At 37.8% G+C, this 26364-nt stretch overlaps 1 protein-coding gene across 7 annotated transcripts in view; it reads left to right on the forward strand.

Annotated features, from left to right (window-relative positions):
• Positions 1-492: 492 nt before the first annotated feature.
• Positions 493-26364, forward strand: part of GOLGA4 (golgin A4) — a 63849-nt gene continuing 37977 nt past the window's right edge. For 3 of the 7 annotated variants that reach the window (XM_035552501.2, XM_035552502.2, XM_035552503.2), the window contains exons 1-10: positions 542-750; positions 3668-3763; positions 11687-11785; positions 15883-15948; positions 16895-17209; positions 19847-19894; positions 20353-20409; positions 23093-23191; positions 23712-23850; positions 25236-25423. In XM_035552501.2, the coding sequence (XP_035408394.1) occupies positions 661-750; positions 3668-3763; positions 11687-11785; positions 15883-15948; positions 16895-17209; positions 19847-19894; positions 20353-20409; positions 23093-23191; positions 23712-23850; positions 25236-25423 (1197 nt within the window). In that variant the 5' untranslated portion in view covers positions 542-660. Of the gene's footprint in view, positions 751-3667; positions 3764-11686; positions 11786-15882; positions 15949-16894; positions 17210-19846; positions 19895-20352; positions 20410-23092; positions 23192-23711; positions 23851-25235; positions 25424-26364 lie in introns of those variants that run through there. The other 4 variants (XM_035552500.2, XM_035552505.2, XM_035552506.2 and 1 more) reach the window with 4 other exon arrangements.

Consider the following 26364-nt stretch of genomic DNA (forward strand, 5'->3'; position numbering starts at 1 on the left):
AAAACATCCAGCAAGGAGCCAAAAGCTTGTGCCACAGGCTTTAACTAAGGCTGCCAAGAGCCAGTTTCAAACAGAAAATAAAAAATAATTTATTCATAACTGCTCTGTTAATAATGTACAAATGGAATAGTACTCAGAAGGTTTGACTGGGGGCAAAATGAAAACAACGTGACTGCATCAGCAGAAAGGTTTTAATCCAGCTTCAAAAACTGTTTTCCTGTCAGACTTGGAAATCAGACAATTAGGCACTATAGAAAAGTATGTGGAACTGCTGCTGACCACCGCAGGGCTTATAAACCCTATGCACTTGCCAGAACGCTGCTGATTCGGTTTATAAACCCAGACTGGGTTTATAAACTAATTAGCAGCACTGTGCCAAGCGAGCCTTGCAGGCCGCCCGGGACCGGGCGCAGCGCCCTAAGGCCCCACCCTGCGGGGCGGCGCCGCGCCGCGCGGGAGAAGCCGTGTGAAGGGCATTTTGTGCCTCGCCTCGCCCCGTAGCGACTGGGCCGCCGGGTTCCACGTCGGCCGCGCAGGCGCAGCAGCGCCTCCGCTCACCTGCTGCGGGGAGGGGGCCGAGAGGAGGAGGAGGGGGAGGGGGCGGCGGCGGCGGCGGCGGCGGCGGCGGCGGCGGGGGGAGGAAGGCCGCGCCGCGCCGCCATGTTCAAGAAGCTGAAGCAGAAGATCAGCGAGGAGCAGGCGCCGCCGCGCCGGGCCGCCCCCCTGCAGCCGCAGGGAGCTGCGGAGCGGGTGGGTTTGGCTTTATTTCCCCTTTGGGGCGGGGGGTGCCCGCTTGTGCTTCGTGCCTGGATAACTCAGTGTGTGCGTGTGCGGTGTTCCTGCGGTACTGGCCAAACGCACCGCTCCTTTGTCCGGCTGGGGCCGTGCTTCTGGGGGTGTTCCGTCTGTGACGCGTTGTCTGGCTGGTCAAGCTCAGCTTTAAACCCTCCCTTAGCTATTACTTTGGGGTCTGCCCAAAGAAAGCCCGTCTTTGTCAGCGGCGGCTCAGAGTGGCACGGAGCTGGCGTACGTGTGGAGCTTCCAGTGCAGCGGGAAGGGAGAGAGTTGGTTGCGATTTCTCTTCCCCCACACGCATGTCCAGCGGTTTAATATATCACAGCCTTCATTTGGCTGTCAGAGCTAACGCTGATGTTGGCGCTGACAGGTCCCAAGCAACCTAACGCCAGAGCTTGCGATAAGTGATACTTTTCGCCTAGGCCGCTGTGCTGTGGTAGAGCAGGTCACGTAACTCAAGGGTTGACGTGAATGGGAAGGCAGAAAGAGAAAATGAGAACTGATTTTTCCTTTTGTGTGAAATAGTCTAGTTTTCTGTCACTTATTGTTACTTGCTATCACTTCATTTGATCTCCAGTACTGTTAGAAGGAAACTGAAGTTAGATTTGTTCTTAAAAGCGAAACAGGGCAATCTGCTTGCTCCCTGTGTCTCACTTCAAAATAGCTTCTGTAAACAAGGAAGGAGAGAGAAGGTTTTGAGGCCTGTAAAATGCACTGGAGTCTTGCGAAGAGTGTGGAATATACTTCTGTTCCCATTCTTGTAGTAGATACGTAAATAAACTGCATTCAGTTTATTGGGTGCTCTATCATCACCTGACTATCAGCTGCTTCCTATCAAAACATTTTCAGCCCAAGTTTTACACGTTCGGCACTTCTTAGTTCTATGAGACTTTTATTTGCATTCTTTTCTGCTCTTCTCTTTCCTATACCCCATCGCAGAGAGGCTTTCCTTACCATACCCTTTCTGCTTTATTGATAACCCCTCTTTAGAACATAAAGCTTGCCATTTGTACTCTGGCTTGCGGTGTCCTAGGCTAAATTTACCGACCTAAATAAATCCAGAGGTTAGCATCTCTCCAAGTGTAACATGAAGGTGAACGCTCATTCTGAGGAGGCCTTTGTGGGCCTCCCCTTTCTGTGTGGGCTGTTAGCTAGCTGATGTCACCTCTCTGACTCTGACAGCCTGCACTCTCCCCCTGCATGATGAAGGACAGACACATCAGTTTGTAACTGCTGACGGGGAGAAAAAGCTGCCCCTGCAGTTCTAGGTGGCTGTGTCATCTCCCCTGTTCTGCCCACCTTCAGTTTCAGAATTGTGCCGTTCGTTACACAGGAGCAACGACTGTTCCTGCTGCCGAGCGCAGTGCCTCTGAAATGGCTCTGAAGTGTCAGGAGGTCTGAGTGCAGCGGTGACAACTGTAAAACCATTAAGGGCAGAGTGAGGAGAGACCTTCATACTCCATCTATTAGTAAAGTGCTGATGAACGCTTGGAAACCTTTTTCATTCTGTATGGTGAGGGCTAGAAGTTCCCCTGCTGTGAATGGCTGACCTTAAGTTAGAGGGTGGGCAGAAAAGGAGAGCAGGCTACTGGGGTGAGCAGGTTGTTGTCGTTGTTCAAACTGTACGGATACCTCTGGTGCAAAACTCTTCAGCAGGACGTAGAGCTGGCATGGCAAATGGTTATTCGGTACTAAGTCAGGTGTCTGACTTGAGAAGAGTCACATTCTCAGGGGGGAACTTTATCTCTATTTGGTCTGGCCTGTAAACTGTCACTGACTTTGGTATAACCATATATTTCATATGATACTGGACTTAATTCATTACTATCCAAATTTGGCAAAACATACCTGTAGGCTTTAACTATGTCTTCCGTTCTTTCTCCAGGAGACTGACTTTTTTTGGGGTAATATCTCTTCAGTGGACTGATGTACTGTCATTTATGTTTTAGTCAGCTTAGTCATGGTCTTGAGACAAACGTTTTGTAAGGCAGAATTTATATACACAACCTAAATGATGGTACTGCAACAAAGTGCAGGAGGTGTTCTGATTTTTATTTTTTACGGCAACACTTTATTAGTTCTGGTTATGTTGTAGCATATACCTAAGGAGAGATCTTACTAATTTCTTTGTATGTAAAATTTGCTGATCTTTTAATGTTCACTACATTTATACTGAAGTTTTATATGTAGATTTAGAAGTATGAGGCTGGCAAGCTACATTTGGTTTGGGTCGGCTTGGCTTGTTGCAGCCTAGCTCAGTATGGAGTTGTGAAATTGCTTTGAATAGATGTTTAGTGTTAACAGGAACAACAAGTTCATGTTGATGTTTTAAAATGTGTCATGTTCTTCTGTTGCCCTTTTGCTTTGCTTAGGTTCTATTTTATTTTGACTAGTGTTTTTTAAAATTAATTTCTTTATCGAATGATAAGGTACTCCTTATTTAAATGATCAAATGCCTGTCAATTTCCAAAACTTTGAAGCCTTAATCTTTAATACTTAATTTAATTTAATACTTAATTTAATTTAATAAAACAAGTATTAAAATGGTAAAGTATTATGAAGTTTGAGTTTCAAATTTGGACCAGGAGGACCATGGTCACAAATGATCAAAATAGCTTAATAATATTATAATATAATTATAATAGCATAATTCTGTTGCATGCTCTTGTGGCTGTTCCATGATGTTTTCTGCTCTGGAGACTTTGTATTGAGGTAGAACTCCTCACAGATAGTATGTGAAACTGATTGTGGCTTCTTTAAAAGGAAGATCTACCCTGGGCTTTACTGACAAGTTATAGTTAGTGAATGTTAAAATAAATTATTCAGAACTAATTCTTCCACATCATATTGTTGATATGTGATCTCTGTGTAGGCCCCTTCCAAGTCCCCTCCACTGTCTGACAAAAGAAGTAGAACATCTTCGTTTACAGATCAGAATGATGAAGGCTCCTTAACTCCAGACAAAGAGGTCAGTTGAAAACTCATTTTCTCTATTTTTAAGCTTCAACGCTTCATTAAGAAGAAAAATAATCTGACTTCACTTCCCTGTTTAATGCTTTTTTTGTTCCTCATTCTCTCTATTTCCTGTGCACTTAAACACAAGAATAGTCTAATTTTTAGGTTAAGTCCCAGAGTGTTTCATATTAGTGAGACAGACCTTTAAAGCCCTACATTAAGACACCTTTTAAATCCTTCTCCAGGTTTAAAAATCTTACTGCTGAACTAGACTCAGTAAGCTACTGGGAAAGAAGTTACATCCAGAGAGATTAACTTGTTTTTCCTGTCTCTTTTGTTTGAAAAGTTGGGCAAGTCCTATTAGCTGTAGAGGTAAATTGAGGCAGACTATATATATATGTAAGTATTTGTTTTCTTTCAGTGGGCCCATCCACTTCAATTTTAACACTACATTTTCTTCAGGAGATGACCAGCTATACCTGAAACTTGTCTTAGATTATTAGGAACGCTACCAGTGATTACAGCTTGGCAGTTTTGATTCCTGCACTGGTAATAGAAACAAAAGGAAGGCTATCTTATGGTTTTGTTTTTTGCTTTAGAAATGTAATATTCAGTTTTCTAATGATTTTTTTTTATGTACTGTTGTATAGAATGACTGAATGACTTCTTTTTCTCCCTGGAGAGAGGCTTTCTATTAACTGATGCTCTGTTAATGTTGGCAAGCAGCATCATCCGTCATAAATTAACTGCTTTAGAAAGGAGAGCTTGCATTTTTTCTTTTCCACAGAAAAAGCAACTTGCATGTCTTTTCTAAATGCGGAGTACAGAAGTTACATGCTGCCACGTGAGAACTACACGAATGTGATAAAGGTTAAAGGAATGATTTGGCCAAGGTGTTCAGACGCTTCTAAGCAGCAGAAGCTTAGTAGAATGTGAAATAATGTAGCTGTGAGACAGTGACATTTGTCTGTGTGACTGGTTCATTGGTTTTAGTCTGTCATTGGCTTGACACTGCCTATGCCTAAATGAAAAAAATCTTCCTCTCTTCAGTGGGAAATGATTAAAGGAAAAGGTTAATAAAAGGGATGAGGAGTGTTATGACTTACACAAGTACCAACTGCTTTTCTGCTCAAATACGACTCTCACGTTGAGTCAAACTCAGAATAGCTGTGTTTTTTAAAAAAAAAAAAAAAAAAAAAAAAAAACAACTTGTATTTAATTTTAAGGATGGTTGCTTTTATTCCAGATTTGAAGAAGGTCTGTATCACCAACAGCTTACCTTATTTTTCAGTTGATTTAATAAAAAAAAATGCTACCTCTTTTCACCATTCTGCTAACATAATATTTAAAAAAAAATAATCCAAATATTGTTGGGCATTACCTATATGTGTCAATGCATCTGCAATCATCTTCATTTCTGTTGATTTTTATCTTTTAGTGCTTCATTAAATTTACACTGCCCCAATCTGTTTTTTCCAGTCTGCTTTTCCAGACAAATAGGAGAAGCAAAGAATTCCCCACAAGACATGCCAAGTTATGCTGGAAGAACATTATCATGCTCTAAATACAGTGGTTACACTTGGAATGATCAGAGAGAGAGACAGAGATGGAGAAATAAGATTAAGAATGGAAACAGAGTACTAAAGTGACCTCAGATTTACAGTTATCCCCTGACATAGGGAACTGTTAGGAGAATTTTACTTACGAAACACATTCTGTAATTAAAATTCAGAAGGTAGTGAAGATGCTAAGGGAATGAAAATCTCTGCTTTTTAGTAAGAGCTGGTTTTACGTCAAATGGAAAGTTTTAGTAAAATAAAGATAAATGTACATCATCAAGACATGAAAGCTTCTTTCTCCAAATATTTCTTGTAAGCGTTAAGACTAATTAAAAGCAAATCATCCTTGAAATGTAGTTGTTGGATTGGCTTTCCATAAAATTGAGTTCAGTGGCAGTATTTATGATGCTTAAAAGAGAGAGAGAGATTATATACTATCTCTGAAAATACATGCCCCAATTATGTGGAAGGGGGACACTTTTTACAGCAGTGTTTTTGTTTGATCATACATATGTTTTTATGTACAGTTGGCAGTGGTGTTACAATGAACTAAAGTTGGATGTTTAATGTACTGAGAATGGTTTTGAAGAATATCATGTACTGAAATGTTTCTGTAGTACGTGAATATTTGCTAACCATTTTGGTATAGAAAGCTTAAACAAATAGAACTGTACAGTATTTCATGGTTCTTGTATACATCTTCTCCCTCTGGCTTATTACATTTTAGTGTGTCTTTAATAAATCCACACTTTCACATTTTTAATGTTGTTAATATTAAAATATGTGTAAGAGCTTTGATTTTAAACTCAACACTTTTACAATATTTTTAGAATAAAAAATTGCATTTGTAATAGACAACATTAATCTGATCAAAGAATTATAATAAAATGTGCAGGCAAACATTTTTGCTTTACTCTAAAGTGATTTTTTTTTTTTTTTAACGGGATGTTTTGGGATTTTGAAAAACTTGTGTGCTTAATTCGTGGAACACTAGCGTAAATTTATTTTATTCCTGCCTGCTTTCTCCTTCAGCTTCTATTTTAATGAAGCTGTGGATCTCCAGGATCTCCACAGAAGCAGTGCTACGGAGAAGTTCATAATTTCTTTTGCGTATAAAGAAAAAGCAGAATTCTGTCGAGTTCTGTATTCTGTTCTTGCAAGTAGCCTGTAAAATATGGTTTGGGTGTGAAGTAAAATCATTGGTACTTACCTAAAACTTCTTCAAGCAGTTTGTGTATCAGATACTTCCGGAGTTGGCCTTGGTGTCATTTGAAACAGCCTTGGATGATTAAAACTTACTTGTTGTTACTTCCAGACTTTTCCAGGGAAGAATAGGGTTTGGTTTTCAAATTTCAGTTTGTTACTGCATTGACTCTTGAACAGAATTTGAGGGAAAATATATCATATTCAGTATCATTCCTAGAAGTTCAAAATTTTCTTTTGGTTTAGTATAGTTATTTTTACAAGTCAGGACCACATGCAGAAAATAACAAAGCTAGTTCTGAGCTATTAACTGAGAGGGAACAACTGATAGCTTGATGTGGATGACCTGGCAGTTATTCAGGTCCAAATATCAGTCACATCCTCACAAGTGTTACGGAAGTGACAGCAGAGCACTGTATATGTAGCTTTTCTTAGAGCTAAAGATAAGCTAGCAATGTACTTTTTAGTCTTACTTTAGTACTGTAAATTGACTGTTTTAAATTTAATAGAGGTATCTTTCTAGCGTTGGCTAATAATAAAGCAGGACAAGTAAAACTGGAAGTAATTTGTCTTCTGCCTTTGTAAATGCTGCATCTTTGATTTATTCATCCAATCTGAAGTACTTCTAAATAGATACTCCAATCCAGGGGTAGCAGTAATTCAGATATATCTGTGTTTTTTCTTTCTGACATGCAAATTTAAGACTGAATTTTGGAGTCTGTTTAGTTCTTATCTAAAGCTTGATTTTTAAAATTCTTGATGCATACACAGGTTTATTTAGGTTGCTTATCAAAATAACAAAGCAGGAAAGAATTGTTTGATTTAGGTATTAACTCATCCTGAAAATGCAGTTCTGTGCCCTCAGGTTCTGGGGCTTTTTTTAATTGCAGGGAAAAGTCTTGAACTTCTGAGTTCTTCCTCCAGTATTTTAATTCCAAAAATGCAAGAGGGATGAGGCATAAAAAGATTGTTGCAGATTGCATAAACCTTCTATAAAATAGATAGATCAGCAAATTACTGTTTGTTTTTTTTTTTACAGCTTTTTCGGCATTCCCCAAATTTGGGGGTGGAATGGACTTTTTTTTAACTATGGGGGAATGAGTTATCTTTCTTAGTAAGAGTTGAAACTAAACCATTAGCCTAATAGCTGACATCCTTAGCTCCTTGAACTAGGTGAATAAATACTGGTTTACATCTTCAACAAGCTTGTAGTATAATCCCTTTCCTTCTGTTTTACTGTGCATGTACACAACATGGAAAAACAGTACACAAACAATTAGAGAAGCATTTAAGCATTAACATTAGAAATGAGCATGTGCTGTGATGCAAATTCATACAGTTAGTAAAGTACAAGTTTCTGTAGTAACAGATTAATCTGAAACATGGAACCACTGGTTCGCTTCCTTTTTCTGAAAGGGAATAATTACTGCCACTGGTAGTCAAGCAAGTGTTGTATATATGTAATATGTATTAAATAAACTAGTCCCCCCCCCCCCCCCCCCCCCCCCTTCAGAGGAAGGGTACTTGGTAGCACTATAATCCCTGTTAAATTCTGCCTTTATTTCACAGCCTGCTAAGGAACTCATTTGATCTAGGGTTTGGAACTACTTTGGCCTATGTATCCTGTTCATCAGAGTCATCAGAGTAAAGGAATATTTGAGCATGGTAATTCTTCAGAGAGGAAGAATAGCAAAAACAGTACAAAAGCATTTGGTTCTGCGGTTCAGGAAGTTCATAAAGAACAAGTAAGGCAGCTTAACTGAGGCCAGACATGAGGGCTATAGAGACTGGATTTCCAGAATTCTGAACAAAGATTATTTCAAAAGAACTATTGTTCTTTAAGAATACTTAAAGAAGTGTTCCAGGTTTCATTATCTAATTTACCTCTTTGTAACTTTTTCTCAAAGGTAGAAATGTTTGTTGTTGCTGAGTAAGATTTTATTTGCAAAAACAGAGTAATTCTATATTGTGATAAAAGATTAGCAATATCACAGCCTTAATTTGGTGCCTGAGGTAAAGGTCAGTATGGGACAGAGTTCATTTACCCTGGAGCATGTTGGAAGCGTAAAATGTTGAAAGATTTTAGTAGGATTTCTCTAAAAAGCTTCAATTGGGATTTGATGGTGTTCAGAGGATTAGAGAAAGCTAGTTAAAGCGTTAATTACAGGTCTGCACATTCTGTCTGTTTGCAGGATGCTTCAGCCCAACTGGATTCCCAACTTGTCTAGTTACATTAATCACATCAACTGCTTTGCAACATTATGTGATTATTAATCACGTAATGCTGATGTGTTGTTAGTGATATGTTAGCACAGCAGTAGGTACGTTTAATGTTTCTGAAGTCGCTGAAGTCCTTCAGAGCGGCCCCCTGAAGTACAAAAATCCATTGTGGCAATATTTACAAGTGTTTAATTTTGGAAGACTATTTTTTTTCTTCCCTTTTTTCCAGGCATAGGTGAATAATTTTTGGTGACTTCCACAAAAACAAAACAAACAAAACAAGTAGACAGCTCATATTAAAGCCATGCTGAATAGTTAATTAAAAATTGAAAAAAAAAAAAAAAAAGGCAGATAAAAATGGATATATATTTTTGGAAAGTACTAGGTGTTGTAATTATAGGACTTATTCAACACCACTGCCTGTAATATAGCTGTAAGAACAAAGCAGACAGTGACCTGCTGGAGTAACAAAAATGCTATGAGCAAGTACTTAAATATTTTCACTGTTGGGCACCCAACATCTGAGAATGGAGGATGAGTTCTCTAATACGAAGATACAGCCGGTTCTAAGGAAATAACATTCTTGGACCATGATTAAGTGTATTCTGCCTTTGATAGCTGTTTGAAGTGTGAAACTCAACTCTTGGCTAGCTCTTGGCTACTGGGAAGGAAATACCTAGCTCTTTCTTTTTGGTATGGTGATTACTGCTCTGCCTCAAACAGTATTATTGTCTTCTACCTGTGTTTGCAGGGTTGGTTCCTTCCCCTTTGTGCTAGCCTTGTCTTTTTTGCAGTAGACTTAGACAGCGACGTGAAGCTGAGATGATTTAGTGGCGTCCCTGCCCCAGGCTTCTGATTAACATTTGTGAAACACAACAGTAGTGTTAATTGCTTTCTACTGTTTGTGTAAACTGTTAGTTGCAATAGAGACCCTAGAGTGGTGTGCTTGCAAGCTCAAGCAGTATGGCATAAATTCATATTCATAAGCTTTTTTATTTCTTAAAAACGTAATTACTGTGCACTGAGGTATTTTAGGCTTTGCAGAAGCTGATAGTTTGGTTCTGCTGATCTTGCCATGGAGGAGTTGCATATGCTCCCTGTCAATTGTCCACTGAGTAGTTGGAGCGTATTTAACTCTCCCTATTGCTTAAGCTTCTTTGTTGTCTTCCCAGTAAGGTTAGGGGGTTTTGGTTTTTGGGGTTTTGGTTTTTCTTTGGGGTGGGTGGAGGGTGTTGGGTGAGGCTTTTGTGTAAGACTTTACTAGGTAAGCCTCCTGCTAGACCTTCGTTACACTTGTCGTGGACTTGAGGGGATGACGGAAAACAACAATTCACAGAAGCTGAACATACTGATTGTCCGAATTTGTTTTTAATTTGAAATGAAGAATAATTTGTTGGAGATGAATAGGAATTCTTTTTAATGCAAGTTGTTTGGGTAATGCAAGGAGTTTGATTTAAGCAAAATAATTCTATAAGGAAATTTCAGTGCTTAATATTTTGAGAAGCAAACATTAGCCTACCATTTCTATGAAGTGGTAATTTGAACTATCTGTGATTCCTGAAGTTCTCCACAGTCATGTTTTGAAAGTGACTCATCTAAGCTTAAAATAGGTTACATTTTGAAAATGTTTATAATCCTTTGGTTAATAGCATTTGCTTGGATACATGTAGGAGTGTTTTGGAAATGTTGTTTCATCATATTAACTGATGTTGTCTAAACGTACAAAGTATTCTTTGACTTAAAGATTTCATCATCATTTTATTTGTTCTTGAGAATTTGCATACTTGTAATTCATGAGGTTATCAGTCTTGCTTGTAGCATTGCTGCTGTGTGATTATACATAGTATTTGCCATTTCTTTTTCTGGCATATATCTTTTCAGAAGCACGTGTACAAAATGAAGCAGCTCTACCCTCCAGTTCCAGGCATTCCACATGCTAACACATTTTCTAAAAGTTTTTGCTATGCAAAAATTGCAAGTCATGTAGCATTCCAGATCTTACACGTGAAAATATTTTTCCTCTGAATTTGAGTGCTTGTACTAGAGCATTGGAGTGAATATAGCAGTTGAAAAAAAAAATCAAACCCTAACTTTTTAGTAACAGAATTAATTCCTAAAATACTATTAGTAACTTGAAATAAAACAAAATTGTTCTGAAATTGTGTGAATGAAAAAACATATCATGTTTTGTTTCAGTCAGCTAACAACAAAATTCTGAGATCTCAGGTTGTAAGAAAGTTGAGCGGTAAACTTCTGTATGTAAATAGAATTATGGAAAAGGAATGCTTTTGAAACCTGTTGCACCATTAAGTTGCATTACATTACATGTATATATCCTATTCCAGAATCTCTTTCTCTTCATGGAATTTAAATCCCTTCTCCTATGCTGACTTGATACAAATGGTTAAATCAGTTTCTGGTTGGTTTTGGTTTTTGTAAAGCAATAGTCTGCTAGTACTTCAAATAATTCTGTAAGGAATGTTTTTTTTTCTGTATATGGTTAGGATTCCACTGTATAAGAGCAGTAGTAGAGAAGACAAATCATGAAATTTATATTGCTTGTAACTGAAATACTGATAGAATGAGTTTTTCATGCACAACTTTGAGAGCAAAGAGGGCTAAGTGGTATCAGAAGACAAGTCATCCACGGAAGCTTAAAATCATCAGTGCCAGTACCTGAAACACTCTTGTTTTGGGCTTGACTAGGATACTTTTTAAAATTGTATGTTTCTTATACCTCTAAATGATCAAAACTGTATTTTGGCTGTTCTGAAGTGAGTGATCTAATGCATATTTTCTGTTCATGTGCTTTCTGTTCATGCCTTTACCAGTGTCTGTTGTCTCCTTTTTATGATGTTTTTAAAAGTGTGGAAAAATTTAGTAGAATATTGCAACGTTCTTTACCTTGTTACTTGATTTATTTTCATTTTCCTACTTTTTGCATTGAATGACAGCTGCTAGCCGGGATGATAGCAGAACCCGCTTTTCTCTCTGAGTATACTATCTTTGCTTTGGATCCCACCAAACAACCTAAGCCACAGAGTGACGGTGTGGTGAGTCCTCCCACCCCCCGTAGCGATGCCTTTAGCAGGGGGAGGAGAGTACTGTACTAGAAGGCAAACCTAGTGTTGCTTGTGGCTTGTTCTCACAAAGGCATCTTTTAACTACCCTGTTGCTAACCCTGCACTAAATTTCACAGAGGTAGTTCCCAATAGCTCCTGGCTGGTGTGCTGTATGATGTGAATTTGTTGTAACACAACAAATTAACACATTTTCTGTTACACAGGTAACCCTACTTCACCCAAATTTCAAGTAATTGTTGAACAATTTTGTACACTTGTTGCTTAGAATTCATTAAAGCCATTGTCTTCCTCTTCATTTTATGTATGTCTGTGTCTATTTCAAGAAAAATGGATATGACAAGCACTGAGATCGTTTCTCTGCTTAAAAGTTACGTGTCTTTTGCTGTTTACAGTGAAAGTCTCATGTCACTACTAATGGTAGCAGGAAATTATTATCATACATAGGCACTGAAATTCAGCTACTTCTAATTGGTAACTTGGCTGCCCTTATTACAAGACTAGAATTTCTCTTCTAAATTGTTAGATTTTGTTTTAAACATATATATTTCATTGTCTGGAAATGTTGTTTGCATAGTCTACATGTGGAGAATCTCAGTGAGAAGAGAACAAGGGGAGTGGAGAAAAAGAAGCAGATACAGGGAGGAAAGCAGCCTTCCCATTTCTTACATATGCACATGCAAAGCTGTGTTATTCTGAGTATTGCCACACAACTAGGATGGCATCTTTCACGTGCTTCAGAGCCATGGCATTCCTGAGTGCATAATGATTCAAAACAGCATTTGAATTTTAGAGTCCCAAGTCATCCTCAATTCATGATTGCCTTATTTTTTCAATTTAGCAAGTGCCTTTTTTGCTGCTCATGCAGAGGCTGAAAATAAAAAGACACTGAAAGCTATAACAGGATAGAAATTTGGTAAGGAAATAGGCGTAGTGCAACACACCACATCGTACTGGGATTGTGTCTCAACCTAAGCAAAATTGGACTGAAACTGCTTAAAAAGGTGATGGGTAGAAAGTCTTCATATGTTGGGTTGTGCTTGCTACCTCCGAGCACAGATTCATTACTAGCTCAGTCAGTCCTGGTGTTCTCGAGGTTGAGCTTTTTGATGAGGAGCAAAGTGGACATCCAGACTATGCTGACATCTGTAGTTTTGAAATAGTTGCTAGATTTATTTATCTTAGTTGAGGTATTTTTATCATATTCAAGGTCCAGTAATAGCTACAGATAAAATTAAGCTTTTCTACATTAACAGCAGTAAGCATTTATAGGCTGTTTTTCAGTATGCTGCAGAATACCACTAGTACAGTTGCATTTTGGAAAAAAAAAATCTGTGAAAGTTCTTACGTTGCCAGTGTATTCACCTTAGTATATACTTCAGTGACTGGAGTCACTGTCTTGCATATTTGTATACAAAACTGCATACACTGCAAATACTTATAATGTGAGAATTATAGTTAAAGTGTTACCAATGTGTATTTAATAATGTTACCTGTAAAACTGATTTTGTTCTCTGAACTTCTTCAAAACTCTAGAGCTGTCCTCTCACAGTAAGATTTGGGGGAGGCAGGGGGAAGAGAATAGTGAGACAGAAGTTTATAAGGCAGACGAGTGCTAATTATATACAAATATTAAAAAAGCAATGAAACAAACATGGGGGAAGAAAATGTATACTAGCCTCTTCCTCCTTCCAGATCTTACTCACAAATTTGCAGTACTTGAGGAAGCAGGAGGGAAGAAGAACTCTGACATGTTTTTGACTACAGACACTTAAGCTTTCACTCTTTAGGCACATTAATTTATTTTTTTTTACATTAGAAAGAAATAAGAAGCTAAATTAGTTTTCATTTCAGCAATAGAGAAGTAAGGAAGCAGAAGTGTTGCTAGAATGCCCTAATGTGTTCCTCTTAAATTTGAGCTCTGGTTTATACATTTTAATAACAGAAAGCAACCTTTTTATTAATAATTGTAGAAGTAGCTAGTCTTTGGGTATAGATACAGTTGTTGTGTATGGTTAGTGGAGGAAAGACTTCTGTTGGTCTCCAGAAAGCCTGTTACTCTCCTGGTTTTTAAGACTTTCAAGATGCCAGTGCTCTTTGCTCCTAGTTTCGCTGAAACAACTCTTAGGGCTTACGAAAGGTTAGGGCTTTTAAGCTCCTCAAAGCCTCTTGAATCTATACTTATATATAGCAAGTTATATTCATGCTTACCTTTCACTTTCTGGACACCAGCATATGACCCTTTGCCCTAGAGCGCAGTGAGTTAGAATTGCAGGAGGTAGAGAAGTGTGATGGTACAGGTTTTGTATTAAGGATAACCAGTATGTCCTTCTTACATGTACTAATGGAATAAATTGTAATTCTAAATCTAGGTTCTACTTTTGTGTGCGTAGACTGAAAGCAAAGATGTCGGCACAATGAAGAGGAAAACTTTAAAAGTGGTGGCATTAGTTTTAGTTTTGAGATGGCATTTTTTAAGGGTTCTTAACAGTTGAAAAGAATAGGATCCATGCTTTATGTATTCATAAATATCTTATTAGATTTAATACATCTAATTAATCTTGTGTTCTAAAATGTCTTAAATATTATTAAATTATCCTTGTGAGTTAGATATATAAACCTTAAACAGTTTCCTTTTTTCTGTTTCTGGTAATCAGAATACATGATTGTTGAAAGATGTGCTTGTAGAAAGTCTGCAGTTCTTGGTCAAGTACATCTTTCTTTGTTACTACTACTGTAAAACAGTAGGTGCTTTATTACAAATTTTAAAGCAGAAAATAGTTTTTATTTGGATTACTGTTACAGTTAACTTCCCAGTTAAGGAATGAAAACAAATAATGCAGCCCAGAATAAAAGTGTAGGAGTGCTTTAGTTTAAAAACCAGTAAGAGCTCTTAATCCACTAGAACTAAATCCACCACAACAATGTAGTGCAGAATGTAAACAGTATGCACATTTTGCTCAAGCCAGGTGAAATGAAATTTCCAAATCCAGACAGACTTCTTATATGGCTCATTATTGCTCATTTTACCTAATCTGAGTCTGTATGGGTGGGTGACTGTTTCTCTGGCTTCCTTAACTGTCTGGATTTCTTTCTGTGTTATTTTAATACTTTCTTGAGTTTGGTCCATATCAAGCCTTATTGAAGCCCTTCGATTTTACAGATTGCATATGAATGTCAAGGTACATCTTGATTAAAAATAAAAACGTACATCACTCGTAACTGAATTCCTTACTCCATGTACTTTAATATATCTCAGTGCTTTTCCTGGAGAAAAAATGCACCCAAGATATTTTCTAGTGTGTTTTGCTATGTCAGTCTGACCTGACTTAAACACTACAAAATTGGATCTGTACAGGTTTGGAAGCACCTGAGCACAGGGCATAGGAAAAGCAGGACAGACAGACTAGGGACAGGAATGTCTGAAATCTATAATAAAAATAAAACTCTTGTTTTCAGTTGATTTTTTCCCCTCCTTATTTGTGAGTGCAGAAAACTGTACGTGTCTAGTCTTGCACAGGATGTGTTTTCTGAAAGCCTAATGTTCTTCCTGTGCTTGTTTGGAATCTTAAACAACATGTTTTTATCTTTTTCATCTAAACCTCTTAAACAGTGTTTTTATCCAGGTAGTGTTTCCCCCCTCCCCCTCCACATACTTAAATAGAGGGAGATAATGTGATTCCACTGATCCTCATGTCAGCTGTAAACAACACTGGTCATCAGTTTGTTGTTTTTTTTTCCTGCTATCATTTTGTCTTTTTCTGATGTTCCTTTGATTTGTGTGTAAATGTTACACAAATAATCATTTTGAATAATTAAATTGGAGATGTCCATATTTGCAGATGTCTCATACTAATCCATGCACACAGAGCTGCTTTGTAGTTCTCTATATTGCAGCAGTCTGTTTCGAATTTAACAAACTAGCTTGTTTGCATGAACACATCATAATAAACTTTTTAAAGAAAGTACTAAAAACACAGGCAAGAAAAAGCACAGATGCTGTTTGTAGGAATTGGTGACTGATAGTCATTATAGTCTCTTCCTTCTAACAGTTGTTTTTCCTCCTCTAGAATTTACCTAAGCAACCAATTCCCAGATCTGCAGAAAACAATGGAAGTGAACCAGCCTCTCCACAGGTACCTATGGGGTTTTTGTTTTGTATTTCACTGCCATGTTTTATTTGTATTAATTTAGCATAAGTGCCCAGTGTGTGTCTCCCTACCGGAGTAGGGATGACAAGTACTTTGGCATGTTTTAAGATGGTATTAAGATAAAAAAATTAATTTCTAACTGAAGGAAAAGAATTGATAATCTTAAAATAAAGTTATCACTCATGATAACGGTGGAGGTCATCCTTTCATACGTCTCAGAAACAAGTCCAATTTGCTGGAGTGGGATTAGCAGCAATTCCCAGCATGCGAATTCCAGCATCATTTGGTAGTGCTTGAAAATCACTTCTGTAGCACCAGCACTGTATGTTACCGTAGCACAGACCCTTCTGTTTTAGTACAGCACAGGGACTTTAGTTGCATAAATCAATAATTGCATTTTATATAAAAATGGTAAAGCCATTTAGAATAAAAAAAGGACTGTTTAAGAAGACATGCCAGAACCATTGTACAAGGACTTTTACAATAAATTTATTCTCTCAATCATAGGAACAGATCTTTGTATCTTTGAGATAAATACAATCTTCTGTTTAATACATCTGTGAGTCACATTTATATACTTTTTTTTTTAATTTGGGACAAAAGTAAATACAATTATTTATTTCAGTTACATATTCACTTTTTAATGGGGTTGCACAGGAGTATGTTCTTCCAGGAGCTTAAATCAGAGCTGTAGTCTATTGAGTTTAGTTGCTCTCTGAAACTGCCCACACCTGGCAGCTGCAAGTCTGGTTTTTCTGTGCAGGGAGATGACTCTCCTAAGGGAGCGGTAGCTCTTTGGTGTCACCTGTGTGGTGCCGTGTTGGGTGACAGTGGTTCCTTGGCCCTTGTCATGTCTCTGTTTCCCCAACATTAGTGTATCCGTCGGCCTCAAAGCAGCGCACAAGTAACTCCTTGCTTTGGGTTTTTGCAGCCAAGTGACACTCAGTCTTTCGCCCAGCGCCTTCAGCTCCGTGTGCCCTCCATGGAGTCATTATTTCGAAGCCCAGTAAAAGAGTCCCTGTTCCGCTCTTCTTCTAAAGAGTCCCTGGTACGAACGCCCTCAAGAGATTCACTGAATCGGCTGGACGTGGATGCAGCTGGTCCCACCTTCGATCCACCTTCTGACATCGAAAGCGAGACTGAGGAGGCCCCAGGAAATGCAGACAGCCTCAGCAAGGAACAGCTACTGCAGCGACTGCGCCGAATGGAGCGCAGCTTGGGCAACTACAGAGGAAAATATGCAGAGGTGGGTAACGTCACTGGATGGAGAGAGAGGGAAAAAATAAGACTAGCATACTGCAATAGTGGATAATCTTGTTTTCCTCTCTGGAACAAATGGGATCCTCTTATAGCTAGCAGGGACATTTAATTATGACTGTAAGTCTGGTTATTTTTGGCTTAGACAAGCCAAAGCTGTGCTGGTAATGCAACGCGGAAATATTTTTCACAGAATTACAGAACAGTTGTGGTTGGAAAGGAGCTCTGGAGTCCAGCTGGTCCAAACCCCTGCTCAAGCAGGAGACCATCTAGAGCAGCTTGCCTAGGACAACGTCCAGATGGCTTTTGAAGATCTCCAAGGAGGGAGACTTCACAACCTTTCTGGGCAACCTGTGCCAGTTCTTCATCACCCACACAGCACAGAAATGCTTCCTGATGCTCAGACAGAACCTCTGGTGTTTCAGTGTGTGCCCACCGCCTCTGGTCCTTGCACTGGGCTCCTCTGAAAAGAGCCTGACTCTAGCTGCTTTACATTCTCCCTTCAGATGTTTGTAGACATTGATAATACACCCCCTGAGCCTTCTCCAGGATGAACAATCCCAACTTCCTCAGCCTTTCCTTATTGGAGAGGTGCTCCAGTCCCTTGATCATCTTGGTGGCCCTTCCTTTGACTCTTTCCAGTATGTCCACATCTCAATGTACTGGGGGCCCAGAACTCCAAGGTGCAGCCTCACCAATGCTGAGTAGAGGGGAAGGATTCCCCTCCCATGACCTGCCGGCAATATTTTGCCTAATGCAGGCAAGACTACCCCTAGCCTTCTTAGCATTAAGGGCACATTGCTGACTCACAGATCTGCTTTCCAGCTGGGTGGCTTCCAGCATGTACTGGTTCCCTGGGTTGTTCGTACCCAGATGCAGGACTTTGCATGTCCCCTTGTGGATTTTCATGAGGTTCTTGTCAGCCTACCTCTCCAGCCTGTCCAAGTCCTTCCTTTTCTTCTCTTGTTAATAAATAATTCCATGCCGTCAACAACAGAGATTAGCTGGGGGTTACTTGTGTGAGTGGTGTCCTCGGATATAGGTCCAGGAGGGTTTCTGCTGGGAGCCCTGTACTTGGGGCTGGAGTTCAGGACAGTGCTGAGTGTGACCTGTGCTGACGTGATGGCAAAGTTACTTTGGTTCTCAATCTTGAAGTACACCTACACTGTGTATTTCACTGCATGCATGTGTCGTAGATAGGTGTTTTGTTTTCAGTAATTAAGTTCTGTTCCCCTTAACTTCCAAGTATTCTTATTTATATTTGTCTACTTATTTTGTCTGGAAAAGTAAAGCTTTCGAAGGTTTTTTATTTTATGTATTTTTTTAAAGTATTTTGGCTATTGGTGTCAAAATCTATGGAATCTATGGCATGTATACGTCAATTACACTTTTCAACATATATTTTAAAAAAAGTTGTCTTCCATTAATTCGTTAATTTTTGACTCCCATTAGTTTTTCACTATCTTCCAACTAGTATAATAAGGTGTATTTTTTTAAAAGTTTATGTAAACTGTGTTGCTTAATTGAACATTCTCCAATTTGTAGATTTTGTTTTGTGTTTTTAGTGTAGTCTGTCCAGCAAGTCTTAATTTTCTCCATCAAAAGGACTTTTTTATTTGTGAGTTTTTCCATTTCTTTGGATTCAGTTTAAAAGCTTGTTTTGCTAGAGCTTGGAAGACAGGTGTTTGAACATATAGTGAGAATTGAAGATTTAAATTTTTTTCATTAAAAGAAGAATGCGGTTAGCATCTCAGGAATATTGTATGGGAAACCATCCATGGTAGTTTTAGTTTTCTTTCAAGTGTAAAGTAAGTATGACTCTGAAATGAAAAGTAGCCTTGAATTCTGAAAAATCCTGATTTATTTTCGATAACATTTTGAAGATACATGGTAGCTTAGAGATTTCTGGTTTTGGTGTTTTGCATTTGTTTTGCCTTATTTTTTCAGCAATTAGAAAAGGGCGTGTTCTAGTTCCAAGTGCTATTGTGCTACTTCAGCTTTGCACAACTTATGCAATTGTGATCAGATTTTTAATTAATCTAAATTGTGCAGTTACTCATGAAGTTCTTTTGCCAGCTTACAATGAGAAATATTGTTCATTGCCAGTCTTTCTTTGTCTACTGGATACATGCAAAGCACATGGAATGAGAACATTGACTGTTACACAACCCTTTTTTTGCTAGAGTTTTAAGTGCGTTTTTTAATGTATAATCGCTTTAAAGTTAAATTTAAAGTCTCTGGGATGTGTACCCTTAAAAAATGTACATCCCTGTAGGGCAATTCTTTAGGTTGTAACTTTCTGATGTAGCTGTTTTTTGACTTCCTGTACTAAATCATGAGAGTTCTCAGAGGTACTTTCAGTGAAGGGAGAACTGAGCATGAATGCTGTGTAGCCTAATTATTTTGTCATGTTTATTTTATTTAGCACATTGGAGATATTTTATAAATGAAAAAAAGCACAAAAAACAATTGCACAGGACAGTTGCTTTTATATGCTTCTGTCAGAAGAGCTTTCTCAAGTGAAGTGAGGAGTTTAAAAAAGCAGATAGTGATACAACTAAGCAAATTATTTTGATGGCTATAAGCGAATGCATTATCATCGTTATACCTGATTTCTGTATTTTAGCTAGTGTCTGCTTATCAAGTTATCCAGCGAGAGAAGAAGAAGCTACAGGTAAGCATTCCTATTCATCTTCTATTACCTGAATGCTTTTCTGAATCTTAAAATGTATAGTGCAATTACAGATTTAACTTTCAGTCTATTGTGCACATACATATGTGTATGTGTGTAGGTATATGCTTATATGTTCTTGTATATTTTTTATCTAAACAAAAATAAACAAAAGACTCTCTCTTAGCTTGGCATCCTTAAAAATCCTAGTTAATACTGGTTTGTCCAAACAACTGTTGTGAAGCTATTGTACTCCTGCATTTTTGATTGCATCAGCTGAATTCAGGTGATGGATTGACATTCCACAGTTGGCAGGTTTTGGTAATACTTACACATCAAGTTTGACTGTAAAGAGAAATACAAACACATTAATTCTTCTACTGAAATACAATTCTGTGAGTTTATTTACACTTTGTATCTAAAGTTACATTTAACACACATTATGTTTATTCCTTTTTAAGGGCATTCTGAGTCAAAGTCAGGATAAAGCACTTCGCCGAATTGGAGAACTGAGAGAGGTAACTTCCTTTCTTGGTTGAATGTTTACTTTTATAGCATACATACAGAGGATCTTTCTCTGCCTAGCTTTTGATGTTTAAATTCATTTTGCAAAATATTTTCTATTGCACAGCAGGGGTTTTTACCACTTGCTTCCATTACCTTACATGGGGTTAATTCTCTGGCTTGTTTCCCATTCAGCAGCTTATTGTCACAATCTAAGAGCAATTCATAGTACCAGCCAAACTGCCTTTCTGTTCATTGTGAAATAGGTAGGAATGTGCGTGGTTTTTCCAGTGTTGTTGGGCCCAGCAGTAGATGTGGCTCTGCAACTTCTAGCTTTTCTAGTATTGAGAAATGTTAATGTTAGGCAAATACAAGTAACAAGCACTTTTTATAAGTTTTCGTGTCTGTCAGGTTCACTGGTTTCTTTGCTTGTTTGTTCTATTTCTTTTTTTTTTAGGATAAAAGTAATTTTAAAAATACCCACAGCATTAGAGACTTGTCAGTATTTTTTTCCAGTTTGCTACAAGTCAGATGTGAGAAGTGCATTCTGCATTAAGTGTATAACTATATGTTCAACTAGATTTAGCTTTTCAGTGTATTAGTAAAGTTTGGAAGGCCTATATCTACACCAGAATTAAAGCATTTTTATTAGGAAAAGGGTTGCATGTGTGCATACTTATCTTTTTACTTCTTTTCTCATAGTCTTTCTGATTAGAGAAAGATGTATTTGATGTAAATCTATATATATAAACAATACTTACAGAAGTTAAAAAGATCTATATTTGGTATAGAATTTATTTATTTTTCTCATAATTCTTGTAGATTTAAAGATTCCCTCAAATCTGAGACTTAAATTCTTTTATATTGATTGAAAATCTTCAAAAACTAGTTCTTTGGTCTTCTGGAAGACCAAAGATTACAGCGCTAAGTAAAATAGACTTAAAATTAAAAATAAATAAAGAAATTACAACTAAAATTGAAAGCTTCCACTGTGGAAGCTACAGTGTTGTAAAATTCATCATTCATTGGTGTAACCACTCACTATCAGCAGTTACTATATAAAAAAGTAGAAGTTTTCTTCATCATGCAGTCTGTTGTTCCAATAAATGAGTTGAATAAGACAAGTTTCTTCTAAGAGGGTCGTGTTAGAATAAGTTAAGTTTCTCTTGGGATGAGATGACAATGTGAATAGTCCTTCGAAATAAATGTTTCTTTTGCTTACATTAGTATTTTCTTATTAAGAGTAATTCTTCAACAGCAGTCCTTGGTGTTTTGCCTCTCTGACAGCAGTCAGAAAGGACTGTTGGATGTAAGGAGGACTTTTTCAGTGTTTTTTTTTTGTTTTTGTTTTGTTTTTTTTCAGAAAATCTCTTTGGTTGTCATTGCACTGAGCTTCTTTGCCTTGGAAAGAGTTGTTTCTAAAGCTCAGAAGCATGAGAAAGAGGTGTGATCATTAGCTATGGAGAACCAGATACAGTGCAGGGTTAAAAAGTGGATGTAGTTACTTGAGAAGCAAGAGGAACAGTTTTCCCAGAAGTTGCCTTGCAGCTCTGTCCCTCCAATGTGTAGCTGGGCACAGTTAGCGCTCTCAGCTGCGGGACTCAACGCTGGGATTCGCAGCTGGAAGCAAGGCACAGGCAGCAGGAGATGATGAAAGTGGGATTCAGAGTTGGATGGAAGCAAAACAGGAGGCATCCAGTGCCCCATGTTTTGTCTCTTGCTTCCTTTTCATCCTTTCTTTGTGCTTTCTGTCATCCTTTGTCTTTGCCTGGCTAACAGAACCTGTATTTAGAGGTGGCACTTGCTTTTACACAAGCGACCTTTGCAGAATAATGACTATAGAAGTGTTGGCTTTCTGGGGTAGATCTTCCTGTGAAAGACACATGTGGATGAAGTAAATTAAAAAGAAAAAATACAAATATGGAAAGTGATTTACAGTGCATGCATAAAACATATACGGTGCCAATTCTCTTAATAAGAAGTTGACTGTGAGTTAATTCAACATTTAAATAAATTTTTTGTTCTAACAACTAATTATTTAAATATATAAGTAAAGTTTAAAAGCATAGAATGTAAACAGAAAAAACCCTCTTGATACAGTACTTTATAAAATCATGTAGATATTACCAATGCATTTAGGTTACATCTACATGTTTCTAAAAGTGTTCACCAAATGAATGCAATTAAGTAGCAAGTAAAGACACTCTGAAGTTGTTTGGCATTCTCTATCTCATTTGAGACACCTTTCAGGAACAAAAAAACAACTTTCTGTTGTTACAAATGGCATTTGTCACATTTAGAATACTAGCATATTGAATGAGTTTAAGGGAAATTTACATTTCTGCTGTTTATGTTGATTTAATCTGATGGCTAAATGAAAAATCTAGTTTACCAAAGTGCAACTGTCAATTTCCGATGTTTGTGTGGAAGACAGTTTTCAGAAACAAGCTTGAAGTGATCCCGACACAAACTTATTTTTAGGAAGGAAGAATCTTTGATAATGCATTAGATCTAGTCTCTTACTATTTTAATGCTGGTAATTAAATTAAATTATTGTATCGTAAAAGAAATAATTTATGTTTGTGTTCTGGAGTCATAATTGCAATGAGGTATTTTTAATATTTCATAATATATAGATAAGCTTTTTAAATTCACATTTCAATTTTCATCTGAGACACATTTATTTATGATTCTTAGGAGCTCCAGATGGATCAACAAGCTAAGAAACATCTTCAGGAGGAATTTGATGCTTCCTTGGAAGAAAAAGATCAACTTATTAGTGTCTTGCAAACTCAGGTAAAACACCTTACCCAAGAGATGTTTTTGAAAACTGCTCTTTCCAAATATTTTTCATGAATTACAGTATTTCCTGTATTTTATGTCCATGCTTTATTATAAATGCTACTATGTTTTAAAGCTTCTTCAGAATTTATGATTTTCTAGAAATTAAGTGCATCTTTGTGGAAGAGAATACCATTGTATTATCTTACTCTTATTAAATACAAGTTTTTGATCTGCACCTAAATACCTTTTCAATGTCTTTGTTATTAAGAAATAACATGAGCAGATGTTTGAGTTAAAAATGCTTTTGCAAAATTGGTTTTGCTTAAATGGTCTTTGTTTTTTCTCCACACATAATTGTGCTTTTTTTTTTTTTTTTTTACTTGGAAACATAACTGTGATTTTAAAAAATGCTAAAAATATTAAGACAGATTTTTCCTTTACTTGCTGGCATGAACAACTCTCATTAGTTTTGAGGATGGAAGTACAATCATCTTAGAATCCTTACATTTTTAACAAAGAATATTTTGTTTAGGTATCGTTGCTGAAACAGAGGTTACAGAATGGTCAGATGGGCATTGAATTACCTGATCCAAATATCCAGTCTGACCCACAAGTTCAAGGTCCAACAAAAGAAATCAGTGCAGAAAATATTGCGGAACCAGGAAGCAATGGTAGGTATTGGGGCTTTTTTTAAGAGATCTTGAATTCTGGGGAATAAGCCTACTATTATTTGTGATGGAGTAATAGTACTTAAGGCACGATACATTATAGTAATGATATGTTTTCTAGAAGGGGACAATTTTTCTAGAAATAGAATGGCACCTGGTGGACATTATAACCTTTCAAAGATGCTGAATTTCCACAAAAATTAAAATCTGGTCCAACTCGCCTTAATGGCAGTAATTCTACTTCAGGTATTGCTGTTGCCAGTAGGGGTTGTTACTGTCCCCACTTAATATTAAGGTTCTTTGTCTGGTGAGCAAGGAACTATCCCTAGAGTTTAGAGGATACCAGTTGCCAGTATGGCTCTTTTTATGTGCTTTTTCCAGAAAAGGTAAAAGTAAAGACCAATTTTCATATTCATGCTATTGAATAATCTCTTTGAAGTGTTCCTCTCATCAGGAGGTTATCTGAGCTATGGGAGTCCCAGTATTGTTTAGATTTGATTACTGAGCCTGGGATATTGTGCTGCTGGGATACGATGAAAGTATCATTCGTTGGTATCCTAAATAAAAGTTGGGGTTCAGACAGAGATGAACATATGTCTTGAAATAATCATTGTTCAGGATCTGCTGTGATTTTTTTACGTTCTGACAATGTGTGAGGTTGGAGCAAAGATTCTTCTTATCCAGTGTTGTGCCTTTTGTAGTGCTTATGAAATAATGTTAACTATCTAATCTCCAGGAATCAGCATTCAGTTGTGCTGGAATCTGCTTCAGGATTATAGTGTGTAAGACATACAGTCTCAAAATGAAAGTCTGCGAATGTCTGATCCTATTTTCAGATCATCAGGGCAGAACACACAGTAAGATACAGGGAAGGGTATAGCTTGAAAAGACACTAAACTTGACCTTTTTCCTGCCTAATGCAGTATTGCCAACCTGGGTATATGAAAATTATTGTCATACCCAACACTGTGAAAAGAGGAGTCTGCTTCGTAAATGGGAGCTTTGATTAGTTTTGCTTAGCATTTTTCCCCCCACTCGTGGATATTCACCTAGTGGCAGCAGACAGGTTTATAGATCATGGTAACCTTTCAGTCTTGTAGAAAACCTTGTTGAGTAATAGTGTGGTTTTTTTTTTGCAGCTTGTATAATAGCTGGGGCTTTGTGAAATAATCTGGGATTAAAGGCTGTATTTGCCATCCTGTGTGTGTGTGTGTGTGTGCACGTTTCTGGCTGGACCTGAAATGCAGTTGTAATAGTCACTAGGAAGTTCTGCGGACTTTGCACAACTTTCTTTAGAGAGCTGTCAGTCTCACACCATGTGAATGATGAAAGCGGATCTGCATTTTGGAAAAAGGGTGCACATGATAATGTTGGTATGTTGTCTGTAGAGGGTAATGAAGATTCTGTTAAAACACTGGAAACTCTTAATCAGAGGGTGAAGCGCCAAGAGAACTTGCTGCAGCGCTGTAAGGAGATGATTCGGTCACACAAAGAGCGCTGTGCCCAGCTAACCAACGAGAAGGAGGCGCTTCAGGAGCAATTAGAAGAGAGACTTCAGGAGCTAGAGAAAATGAAGGTAAAATGCTCTTAACTTTATGGGTAGCTACCAGAACAGTGTAAGAATTCCAGTATTTGCAGAATTTATTCATAGGGCAAGTCATTAAAGCACAAACTGTTACAAGAAACTGTAACTTCTTTGGAGTTAAAGTTGCAAAAACAGCCTGGAATGAACATGTAGAGCAATTTTTCAAGAAGTTGTAGAGAAGGGCATGAAATTTTACCATATGAATAACCACCAAAATGGTATCAGGAAAAAAAGTAAATGGGGGAAGGTGAGGGTGAAGGAAAGACTGTCTTGCAGAGAAGACAGGAAGTGAGAAAAGTGAGAGGCATCAGCTATGTAAATGAATAGAAAACAGAAAGGAAGGATAGTGGAAAACACAATATAGTGAAGGTGAGGTAGAAATTAAAGGTAAATGCAGTGCCAAAGCTAAATGAAAACTTTGCTCAGTTTTCCTTTTAAGGCCATTCATGCTGAGTTGTGAAGTAGAAGTAAGGTGGCTGGTAGTAATGGGAATATGAGAAGTATAGCTGTACTCAGCTTTAGTGCTGGAGAACAGTTGCTCTTCTCTTGGTCTATGAGCGTTAGCCCAGTTTGAAAGAGCTCAGGAAGGTTCAAGTGCTTCGAGCACCTTTTCCAGAACAGGAACAGATAAAATGCTACATTGCTGAGATTCCTTTGTAAGCCAAGATTCAGGTAGAAAAGCAGATGCCTTAGGCATGTTCTTGCCCAGTTTACTCTATCAACTCTGATGTTCACAAGAGAATCTGCGCCTTCAGATACCTGAATTGTTATGGAAACTATGGGGCAGCCTAGCACTGGGAGATTTAGAGGTAATTTCAAGCTGCCTACTTCGATTTTGCTGGACTTCCTCCTCAGCTCTGCTTCTGAGGCATAGTACAGGGTCTCATTCCTAGCCTGCTTCATGTTTTTAATGTAACGACAGCTTTGTTGGT

The sequence above is a fragment of the Cygnus atratus genome, chromosome 2 (genome assembly GCF_013377495.2).
Source record: "Cygnus atratus isolate AKBS03 ecotype Queensland, Australia chromosome 2, CAtr_DNAZoo_HiC_assembly, whole genome shotgun sequence".
In the NCBI taxonomy this organism is placed as follows: Eukaryota; Metazoa; Chordata; class Aves; order Anseriformes; family Anatidae; genus Cygnus; species Cygnus atratus.